The sequence below is a fragment of the Juglans microcarpa x Juglans regia genome, chromosome 3S, assembly GCF_004785595.1.
Source record: "Juglans microcarpa x Juglans regia isolate MS1-56 chromosome 3S, Jm3101_v1.0, whole genome shotgun sequence".
Taxonomy (NCBI): Eukaryota; Viridiplantae; Streptophyta; class Magnoliopsida; order Fagales; family Juglandaceae; genus Juglans; species Juglans microcarpa x Juglans regia.
In genome coordinates this window covers 23,559,394-23,582,032 of record NC_054599.1, presented here as the reverse complement: position 1 = coordinate 23,582,032, position 22,639 = coordinate 23,559,394, and the positions used below count along the sequence as shown (strand labels likewise).

Genomic DNA, 22,639 nt, shown 5'->3' with positions numbered 1-22,639 from the left:
AATAATAATAAATTTCACTATTTTTTAAAAAAATACATTATATTTATACAAATATAACTGTACGATCATCACTCCCATTCTAAATTAAGGAACGGTTGAAGTCTAGACTCTGTAAACACCTACTACAACCTTATAATATTTTAAAGTAATGTTAGAGAGAAGTTATTATAATAATACACACTTTATATTCATTGCATGACTGTTTCTAATTGATTATTTTTAACACTCACTTGAAGAGATGTGTAGTCTAGATAATATCACATCATGTATACAAAATAGATACTCTCAATAATAATTTCAATCTATATTTATTCAATATTCTAAAGTTGGACCACGCCAAGCGTCCCTCTCGGATTTGGCATTTTCCTTCTGATTCAGAAGGGAAGTGTAGGGTGGACAGTAGGGTCGGGTGTTTTGAACACACGAATCAAGATCATCATTCGCCACCGTATTCCCCACATTTCAACACGGGCCAATAATAACCCAGAGTCATACCCACCTCTCCAACCCATCCAAACCTCCCCATCATGACCATGGTGATGGCGCTGAAGAACGTTAGGGTTTTCTTCCTCGCTCTCCTCTTTCTCTCGTCTTCTTTACTCCAAGGTTAGCTCCAGATCTAGATCCACCCGCTCATTCTCTGATTCGGATGCATCTCTGTGTCCTTTGTTATTCGTTTCATACTGAGAAAAAAAATGATCATGCATGCCTGGAATTCTGGCTTATTTGATGCTTGCATGCATGACACGATCGCGTTGATCTATTTGATGGAGATCTGGCTCGGTTGAAGATTCCGATTCTTCCGGTTTTTGCGCTTCGATTTAGTTTGATATTTGTTTATTCCCTCGTATCCTCTGATTCGATGTTCAATTTTATACTTACGCGGCGTATTTACGCATGGGCCGAGTTCACGAAGTCAACTGTTTTTCGAGAGATTCAAGCAATTTACTTGATCATGGCAATTGCTTTTTCGTAAGTGAAATTTAACATGATTATATATCTTTAATGAAAATACTAAATACAAATACTTTTCAAACACTAATATCGGAAGTACTTCTTTTCCTCCCTTTTGGGGCAACTTTTGCCTTCACTTTTAATTACGGAAGCGATGAAAAGTACTTTTGAATTGCCCATCAAATGGTTTTTAAATTGAAGATTACTTAAGAGTTGTGGATGCTTATCTGTTTAAAATGGCGACCTTGTACGGTTTGCACCAGTCGCTTTACAGTAAGTAGACAGTTGAATTCAGCTTGCCTAGTTCTGGATTTTGATCTACATCGTTGGTGAACTGTGTTTGGCAGTTTTAGGGGTAATATCTTGTTGAATGCATAAGATTAATTTCACAGCATGATATAATTTCTCCGTGAAAATTTCATTATTGATGGCTCTTTTATCTGATAGTTGCTAGGTGTCAAGTGGGTTCAGATGTGGAGCCTACAGAGGCCGTTGAAGAAGTGGGTGATCTTGGGATCGTTGGTGAGGATGCCCAAGATTTTGGTGATGAGAATTTTAGCCCAGCTCCAGGAGTTAATACAGTCTGTGTTTTCCCGAAGAATAGTGCTCGAGGTAATAGTCTTATCTAATTGCGCATACAAAATACGCCTGTTGTTGTAGAAGATGGCTGTGTTTGATTTGGTTTCTGTCCTTGTAGTGGTGCCAGCTGGAGAAGAGACTGAGCTATTAGTTGGAATGAAAAATGATGGTAATTAGCTCCCTGTTTTGTAGTGTTGAAATGCACTGGAAATTGGCGTGGTATGATGTATTGGTTATTGCTAAGGTGTTTCTGTGTTCTATTTTCTATTGGCTTCGTATTAGACAATCTTTTGTTCTTTTTGAAAAGCCAGTTTGGCATTTGTGTTGTACACGTCATTGCTATGCAATTTTCTTTTCATTCTTGTTCTTAATGCTTAAGTTTAGCTCATTTGTTTCTTTTGGATTAAAAAGCAGGGGACTCAACCTTGAATGTCATTGCAATTAAGGCCAGCATTCATCTTCCTTTCGATCATCAGCTGCTGGTTCAAAATCTCACTGCACAGGTAATTCTAGGTGTACTTATGTTTGATCAGATGTTTAATGTATCCATGATCTTTAAGTAAGCGGGTTGGTGTTTAAATCTAAGGGCTATGTTGCCTATCTTGTCTTTAACGAATTATATTGCCTTTTGCATTAAATTGATATTATCGGAAATTAAAGCTATGCTTGGTATATTTCATCAAGTTGAATTTTGCATGTCAAAAAGTTTTTTATGTACGCAACAAATACCTTGCCAGGGTGTTATGTTACTTTTGTGTTCTGTACAAAGTTCTTGGTTCAATCTTCCTTGTGTTTCAGTTATTCTTTTCTTGGTGTTATATACAGCTTTATATCTGGGTTAATTTTTCCATCTTTTGTTGGTTTTGGTTCCCCTAACTCGTTATGTTTTATATTCTTCTGTTACAGAATTACTGTTTTTAATTCTTAAGCTTTATAAATGGTTGTGCCTTATTGTGCTGGTTGGGGTTGGGTGGTGCCCTTTCAGTAAGGGCTCACTGGGGGTTTGATTATTAGATTTCGTATAGGGGAAATTCTTTTTCTTTCTTCTTATCTTCTATGGTTGATTTCAATATGGTTTTCCTTGCTTACTCATATGTTTGTAATTTAAGTATAGGCTTTCAACAACGCGTCAGTACCAGCTTCAGCACAGGCTACTTTCCCATACATATTTGCTGTTAGCAAGTTCTTGCAGGTATTTCATCTGTCCACACTATGTGTTCCCAAAACGTGCGAATTGATAGAAGAATATCCTTTTGTTTGAGCTTAGGCATTTCATTCTTTTTTGTGCAGCCTGGAACCTTTGACCTTGTAGGCACCATTATTTATGAAATTGACCAGAATCCATACCAGAGCACCTTCTATAATGGTACCATTGAAGTTGTTGAGGCAGGGAATTTTCTGAGCATTGAGTCTGTTTTCCTTGTTACACTTGCAATTTCACTTCTTGTTCTCCTGGGCACATGGATTCGTGGTCAAATAAAGAACCTTTCCAAGGTATGCACTTTCAGACGTGCCATTTGTATGATTAGATACTTCATGAACTATATATGTGATAATAAATTGAATAGAGATCTATTTGTAGACGTTTCTAGTGTTCAAATATGATGTTGTTAACTCCGTCCTGACACAAACCCGTAATTATTGTGCACTTACAATGTTAGTATTTCTACTTATAAAAAAACAATGTTAGTATCTCAGCATACTAATTTTGTATAGCTGAAAATTTGGTTGGAAATGTAATATTATCCTGACTATCTTGCTACTCATGTTTTGAACTCTTGTGCGAGAGAGTTCAGCAATTCTTTGGTGGCCCATTAGATGTTTTTCATGGCTACATTTTATATGTCTGTTTTGTGTGTTTTCTCCTTGTAATATTCCCCTTCTGTCTGCATGTACTTGGTCAGAAAACTAAGAGGGCTCCCAAGGTGGAAGTTGGAACTAAGACTACAGATGCGTCAATGGATGAGTGGCTTCAGGTGAGTGGTTTATCACCATGGTAAATGAATGTTCTTGCAAATTGTTGTCCCCTTGATAGGGAAGTATTACTGGAAGGAGTTTTGCTATGATGTTTTGGTTGTGGTTTGAATGTGTAATACCCTAGATTGGGTGCATGTGTAGGTGAATGGATCCCGCATTGCCTAGGATATAAAAATTATTGCCCTTAATAGTGATTCCAAAGGACTCTTAATTGAAATTTTGGCCTGTTCTTTTGGAGTATCATTCCAGATGTGGTTGGGGATTTTCCTTGGATTGTTACAATTTCATTCCATAATGGGTTGCACAACCCATACCTTTGACTAGGATTTGCTCTAATATTAATTGTCCAAAGAAAGGTTAAGCCACACATCTGGACGGATATTCCAAAAGGACAAGTTAAGATTACAATTGAAGCCACTTGAAATTAGTATAAAGGGCAAGAACTTATCTATCCCAAGCAATATGGGATCCCATTCACCACCTTCTATACCTAATATGGGACATTACAGAAGTGTGATTAGAATTAAATAGAAAGTAGGAAACGCAAAAAATAAAAAATCAGATCAACTTCTTTGTAGATTTTGTTCTCCAATATAAAACTGTACCCACTGAATCTTTTTTGTTTCGCTGGCGATTTGCTGAAATTGTGATGGCTAATGCTGTTGTATTCTTTTCTGCCCATTCCAACACTCAGGGAACCGCATATACTCAGTCCTTGTCCAGCAAATCAAAGAAGAAAAAGTAGATAAGCATTCACATCTGGTTAAGCTGCACAAGCCACTTCACCAAAGTTCGACTCTTGTAACTCTAGCTAGGCAGTTAGAGATTTGAAGAGAGCTCCAAAAACTGCAAGTAGTTTTGAAAATTAGACCAGAAAAGCTTGTCTTTCTGTTGTAGTTTTTCGAATATATTTTAAATTAAAAGTTTCTTAAAGATGAATTTGATCATTTTGAGGTAAAACTAACACAGATTTGAGTTAGGAGGGATACAATTTTCTGTGAAACTGAAAATTTTCTGTGACAGCCATTTTTATATTACAATTTCACCAATGCAGTTTCTTGTGGATGCTGTGATGTAGGGCCGTCGACATATTCTGAGGAAATTAGTGCAGCATATTATGCATTTGTACATTCTGAAATGCTTGCATCTATAGTAAGATATTTGTGGGTCTATAGCATATATTTGTGTCATTGTGAGAAAATTTCCCCTCTCAGGTATATCATGCGGTGGATCTATTCCAGATATTTTATGGTTGGAGGTGAAAGGAAGCTGACTGAAATTCTTTAAACCTTTTTGAAAGATTAAACGATTAACTTTGGAAACCAGACCAATTTTATTTTTTGCTGAGCTTGCGGGTTCATCAAATCACATTTTATTTGTGGTCTGACAAGATGCTACCCATTTTAATTTTGAGCAGCTCCTTTCCTGTGTGGGACTAACTTCGGTATAAGTCACAATCATGGGTCTCTGCAATATACTCCAGCCTTTTATCGTCATGGTAATCGGATTTAAATTTTGTGATATTTCGGTTTAGATGGGATATTTTCAAGTGTTTTGGTCTTAAGCTGTCATGCTTCTGGCATCTGGGTGGGTTATTCCTGTTTATTGAAGGACGAGGAAATTCGGAATTTTGATGATCGGATTACGGATATAGGTTTCTACAACTTTCTTGGTCTTCCGTCAAAACGTGATTATGGATGTACAAGGGGTGGTAACGATCTCAACGTTTAGTTTGAAACTAAATCCAAATTGCTCAGACCGAAGAGCATAATGCATAATCAGAGTTTATATATATAGTATATTTGGATAATTCAAAGATACAAGATGCGTATACCGCTTTTAAACCTGGCTGATCTCTACTCTTGAATCCCGACCCCTATGGTAGATGAGACTTTCAATTAATGTGGTCCAATTTTGGTATAAATTCGTAGGCATTCAGCCTTCATCATCTTGGGGTATCTTAATAAATACTAATATTTGCGGTACATTTCCTAATTACATATAAAAAGGTCAAAGTTGACCATTTGACTTTACTAATTCATCGACTTTTATTTATCATAAATATAATCCCAATATTCCTATTCCCAATAGTCACTAACACATGAAAAACCAAAATGGTCATGCTTGTGACCATATATTATAAGGTCCTTCCATCTATCCTGCGCATCAATCATGGTCGCACTTAGCATTTGGATTTATCATAACTCTGGTTTCTCCAGCAATCGAATAAGATATTAGAACTCCTTAGTGTGTCTTATTTTAGATGATTTTCAGCCAATTATTGTAGATCATCGCTGTTGGCATGGATTGTGATTTTCAGCTTTTGAGGATGTCACTTTAAGCACAGCATCAGCTAGAGTAAGCTCCTCCTCCTCCTCCACAAGTTTTGTGCTTCTCTGTGACAGTCTTGAACATCCACTTAATCGGTGTCTTATTACGTTGTATGGCCATCACAACTAACATCTTAATGACAATGATATAGGAGCACATGATTGTTTTAACTTGGGAAGACAAAGACACTTAAGATATTTGTCTTGATACAATATTTGCTTAGTGGCTCTTCGCTTTGTTCACTGAGTTAGTATTAGGGTTTCTACCTTATGCTTTGAAAGTTTGCTACCGATAAGGTTGACCATCACATGTGAAATCATCACTTATCTCAAAAGTTTAAACTCGTAAGAAGAGGTAGATTTAATTATTTGTATTATATTTTTAACATTTATTCTCTCGTGTTGATTAGACTCCCCCTCACGGAGTGACCCTAATATGTCAAATACTTAATTAAATGAAAAAGAGTCTAGAGTCAGAATTCGAATTCAGGACCTCTGTTCTGATACCATGTGAAATCATAATTTGTCTTAAAAGCTTAAGCTCATATGAAGAGATAAATTTAATTATTTGTATTATGTTATTAACAAATACCACCCATACCTGTAGGTTCCAAATAATTCTGATTTTTATTTAAAGGATATCAGTCACAGAAAAAGAAACGTGAGAAGTAAAAGTAAACATCTCTAGGAATGAATGATGCTGGCCAGATGAATCCAAGTTATTCTGCACCTACCTCAATTTCTTTTAAGATTTTGGAAACGTGATGGTCCTCGTTCTGCAAGTGTGTAAATTCCAATGTGTTTGGCTTTGCAATGACATAGGTCAATTAAACTAGTGCCTCATGTACACCTTCACTTTTGACTCTTTGAGGCTTTCTAACTGACTGTATCAGGGCTCGAGAATCAAATTACAGTGCCGATGTTAGTTTTATAAAGGCCTGAAAATTTTCATTAATCCAGTCCCTACATTTCATAAAAAGCATAGTATTTATGACAGCTTTATTAGTAGGTTTAGAGAGAGAGAGAGAGAGAGAGAGTACAGAAAGATCTAGCTGTGCATGCAGTTGAGAGCTCATTCAATGGCCTTTTGGTGACAAAACTAGTGGGCATCGTGACCATCTTTCTCATATTGAAAAACTAATCTCAATGGGTCCCTAACCTCATGTGAAGCCCTTAAGTGTGGTGTCGGTTTGCCTTTGAGATCAATTCCTTAAGATCTCTATAAAAACAAGGCCTCAGTCATCATTCTTACCCATCAAACCATAGCAGCATATTGCTTTTCAGCTGCTAAGCAGCCTTCTGTCCAAGTTACATTTTCTTCCTCTTATTCCTTTGTTTTTCTGTTGGGATCCAAAGTTGAGTTTGCCAATGCGAACGTTTCCTTTTTGCCGAGGAGCACTTTTGTGCTGCTCGGTGATCTTGCTCTTCACATTAAGTTTCTGCTATGGTAGTGACCAGACAGTTGAGGTAGTTGGTCTTGGGGAATGTGCAGACTGTGAGCAGAGTAACATTAAGACTAGCCATGCCTTTTCAGGTACTGTTAATCTTTCTTTTTTGTTTTTTTTTCCTTGAACCATTGTTCTTTTAAATGTCAGCATTGATGTTGCCACGTATCACAAAGATGCATTGCTGCATGGTTTACCTGAAATGCTCTTTGCCCCTACTGCTTCTTGAAGGGTCTTGTCTTGTGATATCTACTTACCACTCATATATGCTGTACTCTTAATCTATATTATTACCTGAAAACTGTGGAAAAAAGAAACCGAGATACAGCTCCAAGTGGTTGGATTCAGGGTAACCATTATTTGATCAAATCTGAACTGTGATCATTGAAATGCCAAAGACATAGTGGGCAACGAACAAAAATGATTTTGTGGATTACTGTGCAGGGCTTCCCGTGACAATTGATTGCAAGCAAGCAAATGGACACTTCAGGACCAGAGGAGTAGGGAAGCTCGATGAAGAAGGAAAGTTTGAAGTGTCTCTTCCTCAGGAGATCGTGAAAGACGGACAACTAAATGAAGAATGCTATGCGCAGCTTCACAGTGCATCAGCTGCACCATGCCCTGCCCACAATGGCCTAGAATCCTCAAAAGTTATATTCAAGTCCAAAGCCAATGGAAAACATACCTTTGGGCTGGCTGGTAGACTCAAATTCTCCCCTGTGACATGTACTTCAGCCTTCCTGTGGCCTCACCACAAACACCCACCACTACCCAAATTGCCGCCTTGGCCGAAAATGCCACCTTTTCCTCCCCATCCACACTGGAAGAACTTTGGTCATAAATTCCCTTACCCCCCTAAGGTCTTTCCCCCACTACCACCAAAGGTCTTCCCTCCCATATATAAGAAGCCTTTGCCGCCAATTCCAAAGTTCAAGAAGCCACTTCCACCTCCAGTACCTGTATACAAGAAGCCTCTTCCCCCACCAGTGCCTGTATACAAGAAGCCACTTCTGCCACCAGTACCTGTATACAAGAAGCCTCTTCCTCCGCCTGTTCCAAAGTTTAAGAAACCACTTCCACCGCCGATACCTATATATAAGAAGCCACTTCCTCCGCCATTTCCAAAATTCAAAAAGCCACTTCCACCTCCCATTCCAGTATTCAAACCGAAACCACCAATTTTCAAGCCTCCTTCAATCCCAAAGATCTATCACCCACCTCTGCCAAAATTCAAAAAGCCCCTTCCTCCTCCCATTCCAATCTACAAACCAAAACCCCCGGTATACCATAAACCTCTTCCACCAATCCCAAAGATCCCTCCATATTATAAGAAGCCTTGCCCACCCCTTCCTAAAGTCCCACTTCATCATAAACTTCCTCCTATTCCAAAGCATCCCAAGTATTTCCCCCACCCCAAGTTCGGAAAGTGGCCCCCGTTGCCACCTTTTCCTCCTCATCCTTAGATCACCGCAGTATATGTTCCAAATGTAAGGGGAAACGATGTTGTTTTATTTAATTAAGTCTGGTGTGGAAATTTAATACTGTAATAAAGCCTCAAAGAAAGAGATGATGCAAATGAAAAGGCTTGGAGAGAGAGAGAGAGAGAGAGATGTGAATCAATATTTATTACTTGTCGAAGTTATAGGCCGTGTGTGGATGATTCCTTTTAGTTTTACATTTAGAGGTCCGAATGCATTTGACTTGCTGTAATAATTGTACTTTCTTGTCTTGCAAAATATATATCCTCCATTTTGCGATAACTTTTATTTGATATATTCTCGAATGACATCGAGTTGCTCAGATTGCAAAGAAGTTGTTGCACCGGTGCATGCATGACTACTCTCTGTTCATACGACGATCATGATTCACGGCATTGCCTACCCGCCCCTATCTCCTTTTTCTTTTACAGAATCAATATCGAATGGGCTGAGAGCCTTAGACATCGAAGGTTAATAAACAAGGTCACTTAACAGACCAACTTTCAGATACCTAGCATGCATGCATGTGCATTAATTCAACCTTGCATGCATTTTGAGGGCGTGAATCTAAAGATCTAGAGCTCTGCCAAACTTCAAATAACTTTGCTGTAAAATTCATTCGATTCTTAGACGTAAAGTCTTCATTTATTTTTTGGGTTATGTATTTTACGTACTCGATCTGGATTCATGTGCTTTTATGAATGACACTGATGCAGGAACTAACAAGATCAATCACCGTTCTGGATTACTATTGCACGACCTATCTATCTAGCTTTAATGGATTTGGGTACGTAGGCAGTTGGACATTTAGTAGGTCTATAAATGCCCATATGCGGTCCGTGTGAAAATCGCCTGCTTTCAATGTCTTCAATTTCAACGATATGTTAAGCCCACAACATCCACTTAACAATTTGGAGTCGTCGTTATAACTCTCAGTCTCATTTAGAGATGCAATACTTATTTGGAGAGCTATATACTGAGGCGACATGTCTTAATCACCTTGAGGTTATTGAAACGACCACCTTGATAAATCGTTGCATAGCGCATACTGCTTGTATTCAGTGTGTTATCGGATATTTATATTTTTACCCTTTTGTCGCCTTAATAACAGAATCAGCGACTTGAGTAAGGGTGTAAATAGGTCTGGTCCGGAGGTGGTCTATCATTTTTTCAGATCAGACCAAATACCCATACGTACCAGACCAGACCGGTAGCTATCGGTCCAATCTGTCCGTTCGATCTGGCAAAATTATTTTATTATATTTTTTTTTTCAATTTTTTTCTTCAAATAAATTAATAAAAAATTATTAAAATTAAAATTAAGTGAATTAATAATGTGAATTATGTAACTAACTTATTAAAAAAGTATTTAACTATAATTATATTTATGATGTTGATAGTTACTATTTACTAACTTATGCCTCGTTTGAAACTTGGAGTTCAATCTAATTTTAAGTTAAGTCTAACATCCAAACACTCAACTCTCAAATCACTAAACTCATCTCAACTCAAAATTACTTATTTACACGTGGGATCCACAATATTTTCCAACTCAACACCTCTTTATACGCAGGACCTACAACTTTTTTCAACTTCTCGTAAACACATCTAAACTTATCTTAGGTGAACTCTACGAAACTCACTCCACCATCTCAACTCACTACTATTTATAAAGAACTCAACTCAGTTCAACAACCAAACATAGCCTTAGACTTTATTCTTTAATATGCATAATTATTAATAATGTCATATATTTTATATATGGTTAATGAATATTAAATAATTTTATTATACATAAAGTATTCATACTTGTTTACAACTTAGGTATTAAAAAAAAGACTTAATTGCTTTAATTAAGTGTAAATAATAAAGTATGTATAAATATATGATGTCTTAACTATTTACATATAATGACATAAATTATCACATGATTTATTATTAATTGGTAGTATATGTTATTTAATATTTTATATGGTCAATGACAATAAATTAGATGAAAATTATATCATTAACTTGTATAATTGTTATATAAAAATAATATATCAAATTATTAATTTTTTTTTAAATATATATATATTTCGATTCGGTCGATTTTTTCGGTCCTAACCGAAAGTTGTACAACCCTAGACTTGAGTGCCTTTTAGTATGTATTTGAGATTGTGGTGGAAAATATAGTTTATAGATTTAGAGCTTAACTTATAGTGCCTTGAGTAATGAGTTACATTATTAAAAAATTATTTACTATTTGGTAACCATATGTTTGAAGTACTTTGAAACATGTTATATTTGTTTGGAAATAAATTAAAAAATGATTTTTGAGGTTGAAATGACGATCATTTGATTTTTTACATATTATTTTTTAAAGATTATAATTTATGGTCATATGATATATCTTTAAAAGTCTGAAAGTTGTAATTATCTAAAAATTATATAGGTGTTTTTGTTCATTGACAATGTTTTTAAAATTTGAACTATATTCTTCAAACGTACTTTTTAACTTACTTGAGATTAAAAAGTATTTTAATATGTAACATTCTAACAATCTAATTTTTTTATTAAAGAGTTCTTAAAGATATTTAAGTATTTTTTAAGATTCTAACGCAATCTAGGCCTTTAGTGTTTTTTTTTTTTTTTTTTCAATTTACTTTCACGTACGAGGCCTAAGTCCATTAGTAACGGTACTTTATAATTAGCACTCATAATAAAATCAGAAATTACTTTTTTCTGTTCTTGATTTTTTTTTTTCAGTTCGATATAGGTGAGACTTTTTTTTTTTTTTTTGTTCTGCATAATTTTGTTTGTCAAAGAAATAGGATGGTAATTTGCCAATTAGGACGGAGTATTTGGTGAGGTGCTTTCACCTTTTGAGCCCTTAAATAATAATAAAAATAAAACTCGCTTTACCATTGTGTTTGTATAATTAGCTTTATCAGGACAGAGCATTTTTCAAACCCGACAAAAAATAAATAAATATATTAGTAATTATAAAAATATGAATAAAATTAATTTCTAAACTTGCCTCATTTTTAATTTTAACGAAAATGTGATTAAGAAAATATCAAAAAGGTTATAGAGGTAAAGATCAAAGACATAAAATTAAGGTCAGGATAAGATAGTGAGTTAAGGTGAATGTTGAATAAAATATTATTAGAATATTATTTTTTAATATTATTATTGTTTTGAAATTTGAAAAAAGTTGAATTATTTATTATATTTTATGAAAAAATTTGAAAAAGTTATAAATAAGATGAGATGAGATGAAACACTATCCAAACAGGCTGATTTGGTTACACACAACTAAACCATTTTATTTTATCTTATCTCATATAATTATTATAATTTTTTCAAACTTCTACATAAAATATAATAAATAATTTAATTTTTTTCAAAATTTAAAATAAAAATAATATTAAAAATTTATATTATAATAATATTTTATTCAACTTTCCATAAAATATCTCATCTCATCTCATCTAAACTGTCTAACCAAACGAAACTAAATGTCAAACTAAAAAAAAGTAAGGAGATGTTAGTGTGGGAAACTCACTTCAACACTGCAGTGGATTGACGGTGATTACTTAGCTATCATTTTCAGAGACGACTGGGGTGGTAATTGGAGGCGGTCTTATAAATTATTATGGTTAATAATTTTAGAATTTATACTTTTATATTTTAGCGCTGTAGTCTAGTTCGTTCGTTTTCAGAAATGGGATGAGATTAATTGAGATTAAAATTAAAAAATAAAATAAAATATTATTAGAATATATATTTTAATATTATTTTTATTTTGAGATTTGAAAAATTTAAATTGTTTATTTTATTTTGTATTAAAAATTGAGAAAATTATAATAATTAAATGAGATAAGATGAAATGAAATGAGATATTTTTTGAAAATAAACTAGACTTAAATTTCTAATCCAAATAATCGTTTGTAATCCATTTTTTCAAAAGAATTGTACACATGTTTAAACACTACATCGAAGGAGATGGACTCAAAAAATTGAAGTACCCATACCATTCTGGTCGGCTCGATGCACAGCTTGTCTTTAGTCGCTCTCTCTCAGCTACTGTGAGCCAAACCAACCTTGGAAGCACAAAAGCGCGAAAAGAAATCAAATCCATAAACCCCTTCCTCCTCCTCTCTCGCTCTTCCGCTAGGGTTTTTGTACTTCAACCTCTCTCAAGCGCCTGTAATGGCGACCACTAACTCCGTCGACGCCTCTCTCTGGTGGGACCCGTTCACGTTCCTCCTTTCCGAGCTCGAGAATGCCCCTCTCTCCTCGGACCTTCCTCCAAATCTGGTAAACCCTAACCCTCCCTCTGTCTCTCTCTCTCTCTCTCTCTCTCTCCCCCCTATCAGTATATGAAGTAAATTTATGCATATTTTATATATAACGTTGAATTGTTTGGCGTTTATTTAGGTGAAGAAGTTGAGGGACAATCACACCTGGTTCGTTGACACAGTGTCGTGCTTCAAGCCTCCGAATGCGAAATCGAGGGAGGCTTTGAATTCACAGAAAATTAAATTAGGGACTCACCAATTGAGTGTACAGCCTGAATTGAGAGAAAAGGCTTTAAATATCAGCTCATACTTGGTGAGTTCCTTTATCGCCTTTGCTAATTTGTAATTTGTTAGTTATGGAACTCATTATACTCATATACCATTAATATTCTAGGTGGTTATTGATTCACCACATTGTTCTTCTTGTTTGATTCAGTGTTTAAACGAGGTGCAATCGTACATTCTTGTTGAAAGGTCTCTCGAGGACAACAAATTAGGTGCTCACTCTGTAGTTCAAGAATTTCTTCATATGGTTAGTAGCTTCTTTTTCTTCTTTTATTCCTCGAGCCATAATTGGTTTCTAGTTCGAAGGTGATTTTCTTGTTATCCAATTGATGTGAACGTTCAAAATGCCATTGTGTTACTTACTCAATCCGGTCTACCTTAGTTGTAAGTGTGAAATGCTCTTTGCGTAGAGATATTGAATGCTACATTTGAAGATTTTTTCCACTGCTAGCCACTTGTGTAACTTTGTTTTTCTCCCCTCTGTATATTCTGTTTCCTTTTGCTGTTTTCATGCAGATATTGCTTCAGTATTACATGGAACGACAGTGCTTACTAAAGTGTACCAGACAAATTCTACTACACGCCTGTAAGTTCATTCTGGAGCTCTTCTGATTCCCAGTTATTTTCTGTTCTCTAGTTTTGAGTTTATTCCTTTTATTGTCACGGAGTGGTTGAACCATGTGGATTTTCAATCTAACTATACCTGCGAACGTACTAATCTGGGTGCAGTACATGCTGGCACTGGCTCCAAAGAAGGTCAGATTATTAGAGAGGAGGCGCTAAAGCTGTTTTCCAATGGACTTGAAAGGAAATTAATATCTGTACTGGAAGATCTCCTATCCTCCAGTCATCCTGAGCAAATGGTATGTGCAGTATTTGCACGTGTCTTCTACTGTGCACCCTGTGTGATTGTAATATATTGGTTGCTGTATGACAGATATATCAGTTGGGCATGTGAATTTATGATGTTAGACCAATAGAGTTTTTATAATGACTAGCAACACGATCAACTTATGTTTTTTTGATAAGTAAGAAATTTATTAAACCATGTAATTAGGCATAGCCCAAGTACACATGACGTATACAAGAGAAAAAGACCTAATTACAAGCTAAAGCTGAAAAACAGCGCAAAAGTCATTAAGTCTAGTCCCATCCATAACAATAACCGAAGCCCAAAGCAACAATGTATGAAAAAAGAAGTCTCTAATCCCTCCCATCGATCGTTCTTTGTTGTCGAAACAATGCCCATTCCTCTCATTCCAAAACACCACATAAGACAAAGAGGTACTATCTTCCAAACGGCCGCTATTTGGTGATTACCTTGAATCCCTCTCCAACAGGCCAACAGATTCACCACCCTCTTGGGCATCACCCAAGCAATGCCAAGCTTAGCAAAAACCTCATCCCACATCAACTTATGTTAATGGTGCACTGGGTCTTGTACTCTCTTTTTAGTAGCACAATGCAGTGTATAGACTTCAGGATGTTGGAATAATGTGCTAGCTCATTTTTGTGTTTGATTGCGGTTAGGTTAGTTTTTTTTTATAAGTAATCAAAGATATTGTATTCATAGAACTAGGCAAGGCCCAGGTACACAGGAAGTATACATGAAAAACGCCTAGCTAGAGGTTACAATAGAAAGGAGAAGATCATGGACACTAGATCCGTTACAAACTATAGCCCCCGCCCATAGGAACAATGACTTAAAAAAGAAAGCTTTAAGCTCAGCCAAAGTTCTCTCATGATCATCAAAACATCTAGCATTTCTCTCACTCCAAATACACCAACACATGCATATTGGAACCAATCTCCAAATAGCAGCTACCTGAGAATCACCATGAAGGCCTCTCCAACTTACTAGAAAGTCCACCAATCTACAAGGCATAACCCAAGACAATCCGACTCTTAAGAAGACATCATCCCATATAGCCTTGACCACCTCGCAGTGTAGAAGCAGGTGATCGACTCACTCCCCATGCTTTTTACACATACAACACCAATCTAAGACAACAATCCGACGTTTCCTCAAATTATCTGTAGTGAGAATCTTGTCCAAAGAAGCTGTCCAGACAAAGAAAGCTGCTTTTGAAGGAGCTTTCGTCTTCCATATGCTCTTCCACGGAAACATCGACAAACCGGGGTTCGTGAACTTATGGTAGAAAGAACTGACAGAGAAAGTACATTTCTTAGAAAGATTCCAAAGCATCTTGTCTTCAGAACCTCCTGGAATACTTGCGGAATATAAAGTCGCAAAAAACTCCGTAAAAGACTCCAATTCCCAATCATGAGCTGCCCTAATGAAATCCACATTCCATTGAGGGGCGCCATTTGAAAAGACCAAAATGTCAGCAATCGAAACCTCCTTAACTCTAGCAAGCACAAAGATGTCAAGGAAGGTGTCTCGTAAACAGTGGTTACCACACCATATATCAAGCCAAAAACGGACATGTGAACCATCGCCTACCACCAAATGTTCATGACCCCGGAAGGTCCCCCAACGGCTTCAAATGTTTTTCCACAAGCCCACTTCATGAGAACCTCGAACCTCATTCGAGCACTAGCCTCCCCAAATTGAGAATCTATAACGGACTTCCAAAGAGCCTCCATTTCATTTTGATACCTCCACAACCACTTACCCAAGAGAGCTTGATTGAATTTCATCAAGTGGCGAATCCCCAACCCTCCCCCCGAAATTGGGGTACAAATTGTAGACCAATTAACCAGGTGGAATTTGAACTCTTCCCCCAAGCCACTCCATAAGAAATCCCTTTGTATCTTCTCAATGCGATTAGCCACCTTTATAGGAAGCGGGAACAAAGACAAAAAATAGGTGGGTAAGTTAGAAAGAGTGTTTTTAATCAAAGTCAACCTACCACCTTTTAACAAGTATAGCCTCTTCCAAGCAGCCAATCTGCACTGCACCCTTTCGACTACATCGTTCCAAATCCTTTCAGATTTAAAATAAGGTCCCAACGGCAAGCCAAAATACTTCAAAGGAAGTGAAGATATCTCACATCCCATGGTGGAAGCTAGAATTTCCACATCAGGGGCAGCCCCCACTGGCACTATTTCCAACTTTGCAAGGTTAATGCTCAAACCTGACACAACAGCAAAGCAAAGGAGAAGCGCCCTCAAGTCTTGGACTTGTCCAAGGTGTGCACCACAAAAGATGAGCGTGTCATCAACAAATAATAAATGAGAAATGTGGAGATTGCCATTCCCCACTGAGAAACCATGGAGCAACCCACCATCCACCAGACCCTCAATCATCTTGCTGAGCGCTTCCATAACAAAAAGGAACAGAAGGGGAGAAAGCAGATCTCCCTGTCTCAGGCCACGAGAGGAGTTGAAGAAACCCACCGGCGAGCCATTAACCAAAATAGAGAAATGAGTTGAAGAGATACAAAATTCTACCCATTTATGCCATTTCCCCCCAAAACCGCTTCTTTCAAGAATGTAAAGGAGGAACTTCCAGTTTACATGGTCATATGCTTTCTCCATGTCTAACTTGCATAGCAGCCCAAGTTCTCTAGACTTCAATCGACCATCCAAGACTTCATTTGCAATAAGAACCGAGTCAAGGATTTGTCTACCTTTGACAAACGCATTTTGAGGTTTCGAAATAAGTCTTTCCACCACCGAGCTTAGTCTATTTGCTAACACTTTGGAAAGAATCTTATACATCCCATTCACAAGACTAATGGGGCAAAAGTCTCTCACATCCGCAGACCCCACCTTTTTAGGAATAAGGGCTAAAAAGGTGGCATTGAGACTCTTTTCAAATCTAATATTAGTATGAAAATAAAAAAAGACTTGCATAATATCCTCCTTGACGACCTCCCAACAAACTTGAAAGAAACTCAAAGTAAAGCCATCCGGACCGGGAGCCTTATCGCTTGCCATACCTCTGATAACACTACCCACTTCATCTTCTGTAAAAGGCCTTTCTAGCCACCCTGCACACTACTGGTCTAAAGTGGAAAAAGACAAACCATCCACTCTCGGTTCTCCAATTATGCTCTTCAGATAATAGTTGATGATAGTAATGTTCAATGTGGTTTTTGATAACAATCTGATCCGCAGAAGCTACCCAATCTACCATTAGTGTATCAATAGCATTGTTCCTCCTATGAGAGTTAGCCATCCTATGGAAAAATTTCGTGCATTTATCCCCTTCCTTAGGCCAGAGTACCCTTGATTTCTGTCTCCAAGAAATCTCTTCCATCAAAGTAGCCATTTCAAGATCAGCAACTACCTGGCTTTTACGAATTTTCTCAGGTTTAGAGAGGATTCTAGCCTCCTCATCTTCCAGACCCTGTAATTCCTCAATAAGAGAGCGCTTCTGCTGAAACACATTGCTGAAAACTTGCTCATTCCACTGCTTCAGGTCCTGTTTCAGCGCTTTCAACTTTTTTGCCATAATAAAGCTTGGAGAGCCTTGGAAACTATAGGAAGTCCACCATTGTTTGACCCTGTCTACAAAACTGTCAGTTTTAAGCCACATATGTTCAAATTTGAAGTACCTTCTACTCCCTTGGTTGCCTCCACAATCTAAAATGATGGGGAAATGATCGGAACATAAACGAGGTAATCTTCTTTGAGCTACATCCGGGAAATGAGACTCCCAATCGGAGGTTATCAGAAATCTATCGATCCTCGACCAAGAAGGAACATCACGGTTATTGGATCAGGTAAACGTGCCTCCTGATAGTGGGATATCCATGAGCTCCTGTTCTGAAATGAAATCAGAAAAATCACTCATAGCAGGAGTGATGTGGGGAGCTCCCGACCTTTCGCTTGAAAAGCGCGAAGTGTTAAAGTCTCCCCCAATGCAACTTGGTAGATCCCACCAACTAATGACCCCCGCCAATTCTTCCCACAAAAATCTTCTCTCAGAATCAATATTTGGGCCGTAAACACCAACAAAAGCCCATTTGAAGCCGTCTTCAAGATTAACAAAGGAGCATGCAACCGAGAAATCACCCACACACTCTTCCACCCTTTTCACCACCCTTGTATCAAACATAATGAGAACTCCCCCGGAAGCTCCTCTTGAAGGTAGATAAGACCATCCAACATGTTGTCCTCTCCATAAACTACGAACTACTTGTCTTGTAATAGCTTCCAACTTAGTCTCTTGTAAGCAAATAATATCCCCTTTCCATTGGCGAAGTAAATTTCTGACTTGGAACCGCTTATTAGGATCATGCAGCCCCCTTATATTCCATGATATTATTTTTGGCTTCATGGAACAACCATTTTACCCCTTCCCTTACTACGCTCCCGAGTAGAGCTCTTCTCACCTCCATCCTCTTTCATAGCCCAATCAAGCCTTTTGAGCTCTCTGTCCCTTTTATTTGCCGAAGCCACAAATTGATCGGACTTGGATTGAGCGTTCACACCTTCTACAGCCGTAAGAAGGGCCATAAATTTAGCTTCAAAATCCCCATAAGAGATTCCTACCATAAGCTTAATGTCCATTGCTCTCTGAATAACCCAGTCAGACACATTGGGATGAAAGGAGAAGATTGGAGTGGGTTCAACCTCCCCCTCCCTGTTATCAGAAAACAAAACCAAGGTGCCAGTATCTTCTACGACCTTCAATCCTGAAGAAACTGCCAACTCCGGTAGAGAATCCTCCACCAAAGAGTCAGGCGCAGGGATAGCGGGTACTGGCGACATTATTTGAGCCACCACCAAGGGTGGAGTCGCATCCAAGAGCTCCCTGAGTTCCAACAAACTTTGCGCAGGGCCATTGACAGCCTCAGGAGTTGTCATAACTTGATACAACAAGTCTGTGGTTGCCGTCACCCCCACAGAGTCCACAGAGGGTACCGGCGACGACATCTGGGCCACCACAAAGGGTGGTGACCCAACCAAGAACTCCCTAAGTTCTAACAAAGTTTGCGCAGGGCCAAAGGCTACCTTGGGGGATGGCTTTTCTTGGGAGATTGAAACTGAGGCTGCCGTCACGAGAGTCGCAGGCGTTAGGGAAGCCGAAAGATTTTGCTTGAAGGCAGATTCCGAAGAAGAAACGGCTCTACACAGGTTCGGCGAGGTATCTGCCCCTTCTCCGACACTAACTGCATCGCCCCACAGCACTCTGACGGACCCACCGGCACCTCTGACGAGGTCGCCTCCCTCTCCGTCGACCCCTGACCCACTGCCGACGGAGGACGATGGGAAGGCGAGGGGGCTTCTCTGTGAGGAGCCCTGCATCTCCAGGCTACAGACGAAACCTGGGCCTGAGAGCATGGCTGGCCCAAAGCGTTGGGCCACTGGCCTGCTCATGAGGCCCATTAGAAGGCCTCTGGGTCACATTATTGTAGGCCCGCAATAGAGACCCAACAGAGGGCTTTCGGGCTACTAAAGAGAAGGCCTGCGAATGTGGCCCATCAAAAGCCACTCCTTTGCCCTTAGGCCCAGAAACATGAGATGGCCCATTTGAGGGGCCTTCTCTCCCTGGCCTGAAACGAGAACCATCTCCCTCTGCAAAGCCTCCTCAACACTGCGTTTGGCCTCTTTGTACAAAGAGAGAACATGATGTCCCTGCGTTGGAGGAGGAGGCAACCATGGCAGGCTCTCTCTGTTTTTTCTTCCTAGAACAGGGGATGTTGCAGAAACCTCCTTCAGCAACTCTCCAAAGTTCCTCCAACCAGTCCCTTCCCTCCCTTTCGGGATCACTAGAAATCCATGCCGTTTCTCTTGGCCAAACTCCGACAGAGAGAAATATCTCCCAAAGGAGTTACGTTGTCTCTGTAATACCAACACCTGAGAGCCATTTCTACGTGATCTGATCAAGACAGAGGAACCCTAAAAAACGACCCCTTCCTCCACCATGGCAGCCAACCATCCCAAAGAAACTTGTTCAATAAAAATGTGATTCATAGCGCGACAACTGCTTTCAGTGATTCTCCACCACCTTGCATTCATCTTTTTAAAATCAAAACATTTATGATCAATAACAACATTCCCTGAGGTGTTCTGCAATGTCCTTCTCATCCACATTGCAAATTATCTTGTCTTTGTCCCAGGTTAGTGAGTTAATGTTGTGCCAAAAAGGGGAGTGAAGGAGGGAGGGAGGGAGGGAGGGAGGGAGGGAGGGAGGGTTAGCCAGTACCTATTCCCTTAGTGGCTTGGTCAAATTTTATATGGTGCATGTGATCACAAGTTTTTTTCCCTTCTGTTGTTTCTTCAATCATGTTTGTACACAACTAGTTATTAAAATGTAGATGCGTGCATGCTCTATTTTACAGGAAAAAAGTGGTTGCTTATTTTCATTTTGATCACATGTTATCATAGCTGTGCTTTTAAAAGTTTAGGTGGCTTGTGGGGATGCTTTGTAGGATGTTGATCTTTTCACTTTGTGGGCTGAGGAGACATTGATAGAAGACAATTTGGTTCTAGACAACCTCTTCCTAGCATATTATGAGTCGTTTTGTAGTTGCGATGGTGGAAGATGGAAAAATATGTGTTCCCTCTACAAGGTATTTTCTAATCTTTGTAATGGTACTGTTTTTTAAATTCCTTTTATCCTGATCCTTGCTCAAAACTCACCTGCAGGGAATTATATCTGGGGCTTACAACTTTGGAAAGCTGGAAATATCATCTGATGCACTAAATTCTTCTTATCGTGCCAAAGTTCAGCTGCTACTTATCCTTATAGAAACCCTGGACCTGGATATTCTTCTCCAGATGGTTCATGATGAAATTCCTTTCAGGTTTTTACCTAGTTGTTAGCAACCTTTTATATATGCTTACGAGGTAATGTGGAAAGTTTATAGGAGCCTTTCTGTCTGTCAGAGAAAAGAATGACTTGTCAAACCTTTTAAATACCCTAGTATTAGTTGATGATTTCATTATTGCACAATTACTGAGCAATACAGTGTAAAGGTTTTGGCACATTGAATCCCAAATGAATAAATCCCCCCATGAGGTAAAATGCCTTGAGACTTGAGTCATTAATGTATTAGATAATCCATAATGTAGCCTTTACTCTCTCTTCCTGGGATCTTGTGTGTACAACATAGCTCAATGGCATCGGAGAAGATAATGACGTCAAATAACCCAAGGAAGCGGAACATCATTAATGGTGAATTAGTGTTGTATGTTTAAGAAGGATGGGGAGTCAGTTGATCATCTTCTTCTTCATTTTGAAGCTGCAAGTGATTTATGCTATTTGATTTTGCTATTGAAGTGGTTTGATGCTAATTGGGTTATGACTAGAAGGGTAAGAGAATTGTTGATGGGCTGGGGAAGAAAGCAGGGGCACTGTAAGTTTTTTGGTAGCATGGAGGTTGGCTCTTTTATGTTTAATGCAGAGAATAAGGAGAGAGTAGAATACCCAGGCCTTTGAATATACAGAGGCTACAGTGGTAGAGCTACATTGGTGTTATACCTATCAACTAAGGACTCATGTGTATTGCATTTATTGAACTAGACATGAGTGTCAGTGTCTACCTTTTGGGGAGCAATTGCTTGTTTGACTGATAACCCCAAGGGGTTGGCCCAAGTGGTGAAGCCTTGGTCTTGGGGTATCACTCCCTTCAAGGTCCAAGGTTCAACACTTCATGGGTGCAAACAATCCTTTGGGGCCACATCTCTTGGTAAAAAGTCAGCAATTTAACTAGTTCCGTATAGGGAAACTTCCGAGGGTGCGGTGCATGGGACTGGGGTTTACTCTGCAGGGGTGGGTCTGAAGGGCCTTGCCTTGGAGAGGTTCCTTGACATAAAAAAAAAAATTGCTTGTTTGACAGATGTTGGTACTTATATATTTTTGTGATGTTGTCCAACACTACTGCACTCTCTAAGTTCTTGTTCTGTGTTACATATTTTCTATTAACCAATAATGCCATATTTTAGGGAGACTTTGCAAAGGTAGTTGGGTTGGATTTGCGTAGATGTATAGTGGACAATTTTGAAGCCTTTTGGTTGTAATTGGAAACTTATTCACTTTGATTTCTGTTTTTTGTTTTGGTTCTGATTTTTTTTTTTTTGCTGATTACTGTCCCTTACATCTCCTTTTCATTTTAAACCCCCATTTTTCATTTTTAAAATAGCTTGTCATAATTTTTCGAAGATGTTTTTCAATTTCTCAGGAAGGGTGTCTCTGTTTTTACATTGCCCGATATCCTGGAGATGGATGCAATAATCTCCAGTTTCAATGCTTTGGAATTGAAAGAGGCCGGTCCACTAATTCTAGCATGGGCAGTGTTTCTTTGCCTAAGTTCATCACTTCCTGGAAAGGAGGAAAATAATGTTCTGATGGTACATGGTTCTGTTTACTGAATCGTTGTTTGCCACACTGG

General features: G+C 38.4%; 3 protein-coding genes across 6 annotated transcripts in view; all 3 read left to right on the top strand.

The window, feature by feature from the left end:
* The first annotated feature begins 395 nt into the window (after positions 1–395).
* On the top strand, positions 396–4,575 carry LOC121257233 (translocon-associated protein subunit alpha-like). 2 transcript variants are annotated; one of them, XM_041158175.1, is made up of 8 exons: positions 396–606; positions 1,402–1,566; positions 1,652–1,702; positions 1,948–2,036; positions 2,648–2,725; positions 2,824–3,027; positions 3,438–3,509; positions 4,205–4,575. In XM_041158175.1, the coding sequence occupies exons 1-8, from the start codon at positions 528–530 to the stop codon at positions 4,253–4,255; spliced, it is 789 nt and encodes a 262-aa protein (XP_041014109.1). In that variant the 5' UTR covers positions 396–527; the 3' UTR covers positions 4,256–4,575. The 2 variants fall into 2 exon arrangements, with proteins under 2 accessions (XP_041014109.1, XP_041014108.1); XM_041158174.1 differs by having other exon boundaries at positions 416–606; positions 1,945–2,036.
* Positions 4,576–7,082: 2,507 nt separating this feature from the next.
* On the top strand, positions 7,083–9,045 carry LOC121257230 (proline-rich protein 4-like). Of its 2 annotated transcripts, XM_041158169.1 has the most exons (3): positions 7,083–7,374; positions 7,730–8,216; positions 8,283–9,045. In XM_041158169.1, exons 1-3 carry the CDS (start codon positions 7,209–7,211, stop codon positions 8,746–8,748), a joined length of 1,119 nt encoding a protein of 372 aa, XP_041014103.1. In that variant the 5' UTR covers positions 7,083–7,208; the 3' UTR covers positions 8,749–9,045. The 2 variants fall into 2 exon arrangements, with proteins under 2 accessions (XP_041014103.1, XP_041014102.1); XM_041158168.1 differs by having other exon boundaries at positions 7,730–9,045.
* Positions 9,046–12,742: 3,697 nt separating this feature from the next.
* The window catches only part of LOC121257229, a 34,445-nt gene continuing 24,548 nt past the window's right edge, over positions 12,743–22,639 (top strand). The window contains exons 1-8 of one of the 2 annotated variants that reach the window (XM_041158165.1): positions 12,743–13,065; positions 13,186–13,359; positions 13,483–13,578; positions 13,848–13,917; positions 14,061–14,194; positions 20,678–20,818; positions 20,895–21,052; positions 22,430–22,598. In XM_041158165.1, the coding sequence (XP_041014099.1) occupies positions 12,958–13,065; positions 13,186–13,359; positions 13,483–13,578; positions 13,848–13,917; positions 14,061–14,194; positions 20,678–20,818; positions 20,895–21,052; positions 22,430–22,598 (1,050 nt within the window). In that variant the 5' untranslated portion in view covers positions 12,743–12,957. The remainder of the gene's footprint in view (positions 13,066–13,185; positions 13,360–13,482; positions 13,579–13,847; positions 13,918–14,060; positions 14,195–20,677; positions 20,819–20,894; positions 21,053–22,429; positions 22,599–22,639) is intronic. The other variant, XM_041158166.1, reaches the window with a different exon arrangement.